This window comes from Alosa sapidissima, chromosome 14 (assembly GCF_018492685.1).
Source record: "Alosa sapidissima isolate fAloSap1 chromosome 14, fAloSap1.pri, whole genome shotgun sequence".
Lineage (NCBI taxonomy): Eukaryota > Metazoa > Chordata > Actinopteri > Clupeiformes > Clupeidae > Alosa > Alosa sapidissima.
In genome coordinates this window covers 7,728,429-7,741,334 of record NC_055970.1, presented here as the reverse complement: position 1 = coordinate 7,741,334, position 12,906 = coordinate 7,728,429, and the positions used below count along the sequence as shown (strand labels likewise).

The 12,906-nt window shown below is 41.3% G+C and overlaps 1 protein-coding gene and 1 long non-coding RNA gene across 2 annotated transcripts in view; one reads left to right on the top strand and one right to left on the bottom strand.

Moving 5' to 3' along the window:
* The window catches only part of LOC121681530, a 35,054-nt gene that overhangs the window by 10,626 nt on the left and 11,522 nt on the right, over positions 1-12,906 (top strand). The window lies entirely within an intron of this gene.
* On the bottom strand, positions 3,487-8,169 carry irx5a (iroquois homeobox 5a). The gene is made up of 3 exons (XM_042061319.1): positions 7,498-8,169; positions 6,083-6,488; positions 3,487-5,603 (listed from the first exon to the last, which is right to left on the bottom strand). The coding sequence occupies exons 1-3, from the start codon at positions 7,738-7,740 to the stop codon at positions 4,912-4,914; spliced, it is 1,341 nt and encodes a 446-aa protein (XP_041917253.1). The 5' UTR covers positions 7,741-8,169; the 3' UTR covers positions 3,487-4,911.

Below are 12,906 nucleotides of genomic sequence, written 5' to 3'. Positions count from 1 at the left end.
ACCGTGCGCCACTCAGAGAGCACACTCACACAGATCAGAAAAAAAAACAGCTGGGCTGAATTTTTAGCACCCATAATTAATTAAGAGGCCTCTCAATGGGATCTGATGATTAAATAAAGCAAAGGCGATATTCCCAGCATGCGTTAGGGATGGGACCATTCCACTTTGAGCTTTGTTATCAAGAAGTAGGGGGCGTGACGTCTACTTGGAGCGAGCTGATCAAAAATCCCTTTTTTTCGTGACATATGCCACAACGTTGTGTTTGAGAGCTCTCACAAAGGCAGCATTATCAGCTTCGTGTTTGGGGAAAGCTGGGTTCCTGATTTTTTTGTATTGTTTGCTTAAACCAACTAAGTTGGCAAATGAGACGACATATTGTTCACGTCAGAGGAGGAGAAGGGAAGAAAACAGACGGTTCTGTATTTGGCTACACTTGCCCTGCTGAAGCTCACAGATGTCCCAGCGCATAATCTAGGCAGGTCAAATAAAAGGGTGTCCTTTTACACGTTCGAGCTGAATTTGATTCTACTCAGCTGGAGTTTGGTCTGATGTGCGTGATCTTGTTGTAGGCAGTCGCTTGTTATTTGGCGGGTCATTTCTGTAATCCATTTCGGGACATACAGTATATTTAACGGCTTTTTCGCAACGCTTTTATCAACAGGTTTAGGTTACCATTGCTTGGATCGCAATGGATGCCACATTGGCCTTGAGGAGGTGCAAGCCTGACCAAGTATGCACAGTTCAGCAGCAGCAGCAGGTGTAATTTTCACAGCCTTGGCTTGAGGATTACCGACATTATGAATCCCCTCTCTCTATTGATAGGACAGTTGTTAAAATGCAGACATTCAGAATAGAAGACACGATAAAAATATTTTCACGGTTTTCTTGAGGTAAATGGACAGCTACATATGCACGAACGCGCGCTCGCGCGCATACTCTCTCACACACACACTCTCTCTTACTCACACACGGGCGCGCACATACACGCGTGCACACAGGACTCTACATTGTGGTTTCACCTAAATAGATATTTTAATCTGAGAAGCACTTCCGACAAAATAATGTTGGTTTTCCATTGGGTCTCTTTCATGGCCATGGTACAGAATATTTAAGGCGATGACATTTGACTTTTCGGCAATGGGCCTAGTCAAGCAACAACAGCAAGTTAGAGTAGGCCTATCTATAAATGTAGGCTACTTTTTTTCTCGTAATGGATGCCTACCAGGGCTTTTGTCTTATTGTTCTATCAAAACGTGGAACGTTTGGTAAATATCTGTAAGTAGTATCCTTGTGATATTTTCTCTCTTACAAGTGGACCTTAAACCTATAGTGTTGCCATAGACATTGCACTAGTCTATGAAACGATATTCTGGTGTAAAACGTAGTGTGTACAAACACCGCGCATTGATCTGTCTGTAACCCTGTACTAATGACCGTTTTTTGTTTTGGATATCCTGAAATTCTTGGAGATATTTGGAGGTTGGCTGATGAAATAGAGCAGCCCAAATCTACAGTGTAGCCTAAAGTATGTGCACGGCGGGTGTATTCTTTTGTATGAGCAGATGGTGCTTCGTTTGAATGGAATATGTCCATTAGTTATGCAGTTTCATTCGTAGTCACCAAATAGATACACAACTATACCAAAGCAAATATACAATGAACAAAATATTCTGCAACACAATAAACACCATACATTAAAACGTTAACATTTTTCCAGAGGTAGTGTAGGCTACGTCCGTTTACTTGCTGTTCACGAAATAGCTGAAACAGAACAGGCGCACTGAATTGATAGCCACTCTCCAATGCCTGGATTGGAAAGCTGTCAACGAAAAGTTTCTGCATTTCCCCCCTCGCTGCCGAGACTTCTCTATTCTTTTTCCACACGTGGGAACTGTCTCTCCCTCACTTAACATTCTCACACCGTGTCCATGCATTGCTTCGGAACAATGAGCCAGTAAGCCATTCAGCTGGAGGAGAACTGAGAAAGAACAGTTGTGCTCCTGGATCATTGCTAAGCTCGCCCGTACTACCGTATTCACAAGTGACAAAAGGTTGGACATTCAGGCGGCTTGTGTCAGGCGGCTCTGCACAGCTAAATATGTCGGATAAATCAAGCTTTAAAAGATGAGAATTTTATTTCTGCTAGTCTTACGCGTTTGTAAATATAAGGGTCAACGTTTCCATTATTATTATTGTTATTATTGTTATTATTATTATTATTATTATTATTATTATTATTATTATTATAATAATAATAATAATAATAATAATAATAGCCTAGTCTATTGTCATCATCGAATCAAGCTGATACAGTTCGGAAAAGGCTTTGAAAAATGGTGGGGTGTGTGCTATAGTGAGATTATAGGTTATATAAAATAAATATAACTGCTGAAATACTACGTTATACGCTTAACAGTATATGTATTTGTGTGATTCAATGTCACCAACCATAATGATGACGCTGATTTATTAGGCCACGTCTTTTTTAAAGCAATGGGCATGTTAACTATTCTGCACTTGGCGTGTGTTTGGTTGGTGGTGGGTTAGGGGGTCTCCATTTTTTGACATATCAGGCGGATAAATGTTTGCTTATCTGGATATGGGTCATGTATTCCTTCTGATCTCAGGGACAATTTATTTACTGGTGTGTAGATGTTTCAATTCCTCCCCTTTTAAAGCAGCCGACTCTGGGCCCGTTGTTGCCTGCCTGCGCGGGGGCAGTGCATCGAATGTTTCAATTCCTGGAGGGATCAGGAAAGAAAAACATAATTATGCTATTTAGCCGGCTGATGTGGTGCAGTGTTGGCTCCGTGCAGCCCGCTCCGACACATTAAAAATAGAAGCCCCCTCTCCTCTCCTCTCCTCTCCTCCCGCGCCGAGGCGAATAGAGGACATTAGAGCCGGGGGAATTAGATGAAACCCAGGGGAGTTTTCAACTCGAGTGCGTAAAGTAAACTATAGAGATTAATGATATAACCCCAAACCAGAGCAAGCTGCCTCACCGCATTGCGCCTATTGTTACTGCTGCCATAACAGGTCTAACAACGACAATAAAAAATCATTTAAATAACAAAGCAAATAATTATTATAGATATTGTTCCGACCATTCTGAAAGCTATGTGAACAAAAGCACGATTCGATGCTAGTTTTTGTTTGTGCTGTTGAAGTGTAAAAAAAGAGTCTGAAAAAAAGAGAGAAAAATATTGGAGCCGCTTGCATTTCCCTGAAAACCTGAAGGACTTTTCTCTCACATGCGACATGATGAATTAAAACATAATTAAATAGGCCTATGAATTATCTAGTAAATTAGCACGTCTTAATAATTCTGAATGCAATCAGTAGCCTATAGTGAATTTAATGCATTTGCATTTCACATCAAACAACAGCAAATATCAAAATATCGTGACAAACTACGTAATAATAATACTGATAATAATAATACTACTAATAATAATATTAATAATTATATTATTATTAAAACTTGGTAGTGATAAGTGGCGAATTTCCATATTCAAATCCCACAGTCATTAGGCCAGTGGCTGAGTAGGCCAAATTAGTTTTTAATGCCGGGAATTCTTGCTTTCTGATTATTCTGTAAATCGTCGATACGCAAGGTGTATTTGATCAATTCGTCAATAACGAACGGATTTTTGAGGAATCGAAATAAACATGTATGCCCCCCCGCAGTGCAGTGTGGTTTGGGGAACTGACGCCCTTTGGGTGTTGCATGACATTGCCCCTCCAACCGCTCTTGATGCTAGCCCAATGTGTCGTGTATCCTGAAGAGGCAGCCTTTGCAATGTCCGATTAAGAGTAACCCCTTTAAATTAAGAGCAAGTCTGACACCTACCTGCGGAAATGGGAAGAGTTTTAAAGCCGAGCTCTGGGCCCTGCAGTTCTACCAGTGGGACATTTTACTGGTCATGGCACCTTGGCCACAGTTCTTGAAATCATCAGCGTTTTAATATTCAGTGCACCATTACGACTCTCCTACCATTAATGATATAACAAACCCCTTATGCTCCAAAGCCTACTCTGATGCCATAAACGCACTGACGCGCCCTTCTAACAGCATTGCCACGCCTTGGCAATCGTAATGAGGTCTAAATTTGGCATAAAATCGAACTCATTACCCGAGTTCGCCACCTGATTGCTTTGCATAAAACACGACGCGGTTAACGTATAATTGGGTTAAATGAGTGCTTGACAGTTTTCTTCGCCGGTGTTGTATTGTTGTCATATCAATATTCACCTGCAGAAAATATTTTGCTAATTCACTGATGAGGAAGTAATCAGCCTTTTCTGGTAACCAAAACAACAAATACCAGTCTTGTCACAATACTGCAGATCATATTAGGTCATGATTGCCTGTCTGCTTTGATGTGCCTAGTGATACATGTATTGCAGAACAGTTGCTCAACTAATTAACCCATAGGTTTCGTGACGCGCATGCCCTAAACCGACTGAATGTTCATCCATGAACGTCTTTACAGAGTGCAAGTTCAATGCACGCTTGATGTTTTCTCTAGAATGTATCTTGTCTGAGTCTGAGGTACTGTAGACAATGAATAATATTCTCCCCAAAGCAATCGCTGCACACGTGTATTTTTTTTTCATAATTTACTTCAAAGATAGTGTATTGTCCATTTTAAATACAAAAATGCTACATTAAATATACATTAGTCTTTAATACAAATAGACTCAGGCGGCTGCAGCGATTAAGACAATTCTTAGTTGTTACATCTTTTGGATTAACCATTCAGAAACTAAGATTTGAGGGTAAGCATTTACTGAGAAAATAACTGTCCTCAGAATTTTCTTTAACAGTATAATTATTTCTTGCTTCTCCTTTTTTATGCAACCACAAATAATAATAAATAATAGTCCGGGTGACTGGGGAGTAATCCAGTATTAAATGTTTGACATACCTTTCTTTAGTTCATAAGGGGAGTCTTTACAAAGATCTACCTGTGTTTGGCTTCTGAGTTTGCTCTCTCTTACCAGAGCCTCGGCCCTGTTTAATACAGTCTGGTTTAATCCATTGAAGTGTGGCGTAGAGCCCGTGTTGGATCCGTGATTGCTGTGAAGATGTCCAAAAGTGCCATAGTTCGTATAACCGGGGTAAAAGGGGGAGGTGTAGTAGATGGGCCTGGAGAGAACCGTGCTATTTGGGAGGGGACATTGGGATGATGATCGAGATGGCGACGCAGCGTTGGTCGCGATTACTGTGCTTTGACCCATCACCGTGGCCTGCGGGCCCTCGCTGCTGCCTTTACACCTGTCTGAGGATGTCGCGATCTCGGCTAGAGACCAAAGTTTCGGTTTGGGGGCTGACGGGGGCGAATGGATAACAGACGTCACGTTGCTGTTCACTGTGCTCGGTGCGTGGCCCAAATCTGACTGCTTCTCTTGCGCAATGATCTCATTCCCCCGAGGCACAGTAGACGGGGAGGAGGTGGTGGGCTTAGCCGACTCGGGCAGCAGTTCCGTCCGGTCCTCTGACTCTTTTAATTCCGTGTTGGTTAAAAGAGGATCCATTTCCTTCACATGACTTTCATCTTTGAATCTGTCGCAAATGTCCCCTGGGTTTATCAGTTTATTGTCTGCAAAAACACAAACAAATAGAAAGTGTTAAAATTGTAAAATTCTGCACGTTTTGACATGCATGTTTGATGTATTGAAAATAACATCTGAAAAACAAACAAAGCAAAGCAAAAAAAAAAAAAAAACTCTGGCATAGGGCTATTATTTCATATAAATCATATCAATAAAGAGAAAAAGGACCGTAAAATAAGTAAACAATGTGATATGGGTTATAATGGCAATAAAGCAATCATGATAATACTGGAGGCATAATGCAAAGATTGTGGCCTCATTATTCAGCCCAAGATAAATGGACTGCAAACACTATACGTCACCAGCAATTCTCAGCCCACAAGAAGTCAAATTAGGGGAGTTCAAGGTGATTATTATTTAAAGCAATTGTCCCATTATAAATAATATACCACCATTAACCAGCAATCAATTTTGCGCCCTGAGTGGAAACGACTGCGATGAAAAATTGATGATTTTTTCTACACACCCGACTCAGTATCTGTCGAGTCTCCCTTGTCTGAAGGCTTGTTAGGCTCGTCGTCGTCGTTTTTCTCCAGATCAATGTTCTCATCCTCTTCCTCGTCCTCGCTCCGGTTCCGAGGTGTCCAGGTCATCTTGTTTTCTTTCTTTAGCCTCCTCCTGGCGTTGGCGAACCAGGTGGACACTTGAGTGAGGGTCATTTTGGTGATAATGGCCAGCATGATCTTTTCACCCTTGGTGGGGTACGGGTTTTTCCGGTGCTCGTTAAGCCACGCTTTGAGTGTGGCAGTGGCATCCCGAGTCGCGTTCTTTCGGTAAGCAGGGTCACCATACGGATAGGAACCCAAGGGAGCAGCGTACGGGTGATAGCCTATCGAACCAGCCATGCCGGAGGTGTGATCGTAGGGCGAACTCTAGAATAGAAAATATTTTTTTTCAGCTTAAATCGCCATTTCTAAAATAGGAGAAGGCAGTGTACACTTTGACATGACCCTGTGTTTCCCTACAATACAAACTCTTACACTCACCACACACACACACACGCGCACGCACACACACACACACACACACACACACACACACACACACACACACACACACCACACCACACCACACCACACACACACACACACACACACACAGGTTGCATGCAAAGTAAACAAAATATATGCAAGCATGATCACAGCAGGTATGAATTGGATAAAACATTTTTATCCAGGCTTAAATCATAATGCAATTTTATGACACATGGGTTTGAGATTTGTAGGCCTATTTTTAACAATACATATGATGATTTTATATTGTCATAAGTTAAGCATTAACTATTTTTTTTTACTTGAGCAAAATATTAACAGTAAAATTCACTATGAACAGAATAATCTATTTCTAGCTTAGACGTTCTTTAAATTGATACACGTATGTTTTCCCAGATGTTGGGATAAGTGAGTAAAAATGTATTTGCATGAGGTCAAAACAAATATGTATTTTCCTTTAGAATTAACTGAAAACATGAACGCACTGGGCATGGTCCTGTGGTTCCTATTAACCTTTACTGGTCGCTTTCTTGCGGTGATTAATAATAACACAAAATGTGCGTATGTCGTTTACAGCAGACAAGGTGCATTATGCAAAAATGCAAGGATTCAACAAAGATCTCACTGAAGTTTGTAGTTTTGCTATATCATTGATATCAATTTATCAATACTAATTAATTATTTGTGTCAAATCCTTACTCGTAGTCTCTGTAGAACACACGCATTGAGCAAAACACAATGCTATATGGGGGAGATGACAATATTTAGACGACATGTTCGCTATTCTTCTACCTAAATCGCAAACACATTCGGATAACAAAAACCATGACAAAGTTTTTCATACTTTTTGTTGTCCAAATGATCAAACTGATCGTTCTACCACACTCACCACATATGAAGTAAAGGTGGCAGCCGCCGCTGCGTCTGCACTGTACGGCAGATGGGAATTGTAGCCAGGCGAAGCGGTGGTAAACGCAGTAGATCCGGCATAAGGAGCAAAAGCAGACCCCGAGGATGATCTTCCAAGTTCCTCCGTTCGGGGTCCCGAAATCACGCTGGTACTGTACGCCGGACACGAATACAGTGCCAGGGAAGCGGATGGCTGATACAAGTAACCCTGAGGATACGCCATCGTGAAACCCCGAAAAAAAAGCCACTAACTTGCGCACTTTCCCTTCTATTCTCACATGCACTCTCCGTGCTCAGTCATAGAGTCTTGAATCAACAGACTCACGTCTGTCCCCTTTCGATGTGATTGCAGTTTAAAATGAGAATACCAACGAGCACATAAGACTTTAAACGTGTTAACTGGTCGTTGTCAGCAGTTCGGCTGGTCGCTTGTGTTTGCTTTCGCTTTTTTGGTCTTGGTCCCTTTTTCCTTCTAGCTCACTTGCTGTCTCGCTCTCTCGTGCCGTGCAGAAGTTTTTTGCCTTCAGATGGGGGCTTTGCTTGGGAAAATGTCCTGCCAGGATGCTAAGTTGGAAATTGAGGATTCTGACGCCTACTACGTGCTTCACGCTCCTCCTCTTGGGGTGTAGTCATCGAAGGAAAAGGCAAGCTTATGCGGGGCTACCACAGCCCTGCCTAAATCGATTCTCTCTCTCTCTCTCTCCCTCTCTCTCCACCCTATTTTTTCTTCTAACAAGCCTCATTGCTTTAGACTCAAGTGCGCCAGCCCCTGGATGTCGATCTCATGCGAGTCAGTAGATCAACTCCAACTTTCCTCATTTTCTAAATACATGAAGCCGTCACTTTCACACTTGATTAATAACAAATGGGCTGTTGTCTGCCAGGACGCGCTTGCCAAATACGAGAGGAAAAACCGCTCCATGTACAACATGATGGTTCGTCGTCTTGCAGGTTTTTACTGCGTACATGCGCTCATTTTGTCATTATTTTAAAACACGCATTTCATAAATATATACTTATAATTAATCTGTCGACTTTTATATTGTGTGATTTTTTGGTACCTTACCAAATAATGTGCTATTATAGAATCGTGTTATTTGTTCTCGACATTCTTGGAAATCGCTAAGTGGGAAGCTTGTGACCATTTACCAAGCAAAGACAAAATGTGCGAGCAGGCCTTTAAAAAGACGACAGAAAGCAACAGTGGTTCAACAATGATTACTTCTGGTTATTCCATGTAAGTGGGACTGAATGTAAACTACTTTAACTCATACGAAATACCAGTAACTTCCTACAGGTGTTAAGTAGTAGGCTATACGTTTGCTCGGCCATTTTCAAGGAAGAAGACGGGGGAAATAGGCAGCCTTCCCCCCCATTTCAACCCCAGATCCCTAAACACTGACAGATTAGGACCACATGGAACACGCCAAATCCACGTGGACCAGTGGTTGTAATCTCTTATCATCCCAACAGATATATTTCTCGACTGGAATATAGCCTATATATCCACTTATCTAATTCAGTGCGACATATCCTGTTTTATTATTTGATATTCCTTCAGCGGTCTGGTCGTATGGTATACCCAGCAACAACAAAAGTACCAACACCATTATTATTAATAATAATATTATTATTGCTAATCGTTTTTTAATAAATTATGTTATTATTGTATTGTACAAGTAGCTTGACTCTTTTTCATGTTTAGGTTTATCTTTTAGGTTATGACAGTGAATGTAATTTCCTAAAATTAATAAAAGTATCTTGTTGCATATACATCAGCCCACAGACCGGCTGGTGTAGATCTGTTAAAACACTAATCACATATTACAGTTCATCCTCCTGTGACAGAGGTAATGTGAATATTTATTGAGTCCAAGTTTCCATGAATACACACATATTCTAGTTCTATCTCCAGGATGATTTTTTCCTCGCGTTGGGTAGTTCAAGTCTCTGGTAAGCCGAAAGGGATCGCTGTAGGCGCTGCTAAAAACTCTGTGTGTGCACATGGTCACGTGTTGTGACGCTAAGAGAGCCCCTTGATAGGGAAGAATAATGACGCTGCTCCACACTGGGCCAATGCAGAGTCTGGAAAGTGAAAAAAGCCAATAGGCTACATGAAGAAATAATAATGATGGTGACAATGACACTACAAGCCCTACTTTTGCTCAAAGTCTGTAAGCTGCAATTGACAAGTAATGCTTTTATTTTCTAAAATTGCACCAGTTCTAATTAGCTGGCCAAGACATTGACAATTGTAGCATCAGTAAATCTAATAGTAACCAGAGACCAAAGTCCCATCATGATCATATTATCAGCATCATTATTATCGGCTGTAGGTAATGTTGAATAAACAGCAGCAAGCTCGCAATAGCCGGAACACATTTTCAACAGACTGAGTAGTCTAATATTTATTAATTCCTAAAATAGCGCAGCAAATGACAGCCTTTTTCGTCCATGGATTAACTAACATTCTGTCCATCAATGGCTAATTAGGCTATGATTGCTATTCTTTCTATAGGACGCTGTAAACGTTAGGTGCCCCGGCGCGGTTTACTATAGTTTCGAGGGATACCTTAAGGGAAAAGGATTTCACTGACGTCAATACTCATTGATAGTCTATTATTGGCAATAATGATTTCCTCGTCACCGATTGTGCATGATCGGGGAAGTATTGGGCAAGTGTAGCGGGAGGTGAATTAAATCGCATGGAATGGGACAAACGGAGAGGACTGCTCTCCACTCACACTTTGACGGAGAAGGTAAGAAGACCATAGCACTTCATCTCTTTTGACGGAAAACTTTGCGTCGAAAACCGGGTAGGCTACTTTCTTCTATAAAATGTGCAGCAGTGACGATATTAGCTGACGAATAAATGACCTTACTGCATGGCTATTGTGCATTGCTTATAGCTTATAACTTATACGCTTAAATGCATAGGGTCGCGTCTATAGATTTTACTTCAAATTTTCTAAAATGCACAGCAAAATAAGTATTATCAATGTTACTGTAAGTTGTAGGATAGAACATGCAAATCATGAAAATTAAAAAGTTGCCTTTTAAAATCCCAAACACTAACACCGAAAATGAACGTCTTTGTTAAACTCACATGAAATCATAAGAGGTTTCTTTGATTCTGTTACCCTTTACAAAGACTTCAGACAAACTAGTGTTTAGGTAGCACACAACCTGACCTCAGCAAATACTATCTTTCCTTTTGAGAATGGAGGAAGAGCCTAGAGCAGCATCTAGTGACAGACCATGTGTTGTGGTGCTTCTCTTTCCAAAATGCCTTCGGGAGCATGCGTAATCTAATTTGGATGTCGAAACTATTATTAGACAGTATTATCTATTGTTGCAGACTAATTGACACTTGCATGTGCGCAGCCGATGGTCAACGTAAACACTCTTCTGGACTGGTGTTTTTCCAGCCTTCAACGCTACGTGCCTTCCCTAGAAATGAACGGGCAGTTAGCAACGTGGAAGTATTCATGAGGATTTTAGCCACTTCAAATCTGTGTCCTAAACCGATTAGTTGACGCCAAATATTCTTTGATGTATTAGCTGTGGGGTTTTGCCACTTGGAAGCCAATTGAAATTCAAAACAGTTTGCTGGTTATGCTTTGGGGAGATCTGCTGAAAATAATGGATGTAATTTATTTTTGACCTTGCAATTTTTATTTAATGATTAAACACATGTGCGCAAGGATTTTTTTTGTCAGTGCTTAACCATGACTGCCGATAGCTCCTCCATGACTTACTACTACACCAGTATTCCTGATTACGCTCACGTTGTAGTCGCCCTGTTCACCAATTATTTCAGAAACACAAAACCTGTCATTATACCTCCAAAATCATGACATGATATAATTATGTAGCAGTTAGTTTTCTTTAATTAAGCACCTCCTCTCAAGATGTGTCAGCAAGAGTAATTGTGAGTCAAAAATATGTCGTTTCTAGTGCCATGTGTGCTTCCATTTTTATTGTGTGATGTAATGCTGCCCTCCCTGCCCTTTTGATGTGCCGAGGCAGATGAAGGCGTAGGACCAGTAGTCTGTGTGTAATTTAGGTCACACGTCCTCCACCCAGCAATAATGATATCTGTGCAAAATAACAACACTAACACGGTCACAGTGTTTCTCTTCATCACAGGTGGTTCTTTTTCTGTCTGCAGAAAAGGAAATACTGTTTGTCTGTGTGTTTGTGTGTGTGTGTGTGTGTGTGAGAGAGAGAGAGAGTATGTGTATGTGTATGTGTGAGTGTAAGCGCTCAGCCATGTCTGCCTGCTGTTGTGCTGTGAAGACACTACCAGTGAACCTCCCTACTGTTTACTGTTTACTTTACTGTCTTTTTTTTTAATGCATATTAGTGAATACCAAATAGAAGCATTTGATCACTTAACGAGAGGAGGCTATGGGGGAAATGATGAGAAATCTGTCTTTGCGATACCTTTTGAGTATTTGCACACCTTGTGGTAATGCATGGAAGCTCACTCAGTGCATTCCTCTGTAGTCAATGTTGTAGTCAGTCCTTTGTCCACTCCTGCTGCTAAACCGATGTGGATGTTATTGGAGGCCATGCCAAAATTAAACATTTCAGTGGGAAAGATCATAAGCTCTCTTTCTCTCTGAGACCCCACCCACCCCACACACACACACCTCTTGCCGCCACTATCCAGTTGCCAACTGTGCAGATGATGATTGATTTGCCTGAGACGGATTGCAGGAAGCAGACATTGATTTTTCAATGACTTATCAAGAAAAAGATATTTACAGTTGTATCCACAGGGTAGTATTTCCACGGGCCCTGCAATTGCCTTCCCTCTGCCCGACATCCTTTCTCTCTCTCTCTCTCTCTCTCTCAGAGATGCCAGGGGGAGTAGGGGGAAAATAGGATAATACCTGCTATTCCACTGGAGGACAAATTACCAGTAATTTTATTTTTGAAATGAGTCAATAAGCCAAGTGACTAACCGAATATTGATTTGGCATAATGTGAGGCAGCCCTTTGAAGGAGGAGGCCCCCTGTTGAAGGATGCCCCATCAGCACATTACACAACAGACACTTCCTTCCACTCCAACTGCCACTGTTGGCCAGGACCACACTCTCTATGGGGCCACTTCACGCTGCCACTCCGATCCAGCATACAGCAAAAGACAGGACGGATGAAGCGAGCGAGAGAGAGAGAGAGAGAGAGAGAGAATGAGAGAGAATGAGAGAGGTTGTTGGTTTGATTGATGGAGCCAGATTTGCACAATGCCTGTGAGCATTTGCTGAATAGTTTTTGCCTGCACAAAAAAATCATATGGCATCATAATATCATAACCTCATGTTGTGATTGATGACCTAACATAAGCTTAGGTTGACTGTATTTTTATCCATCTATGTCAAA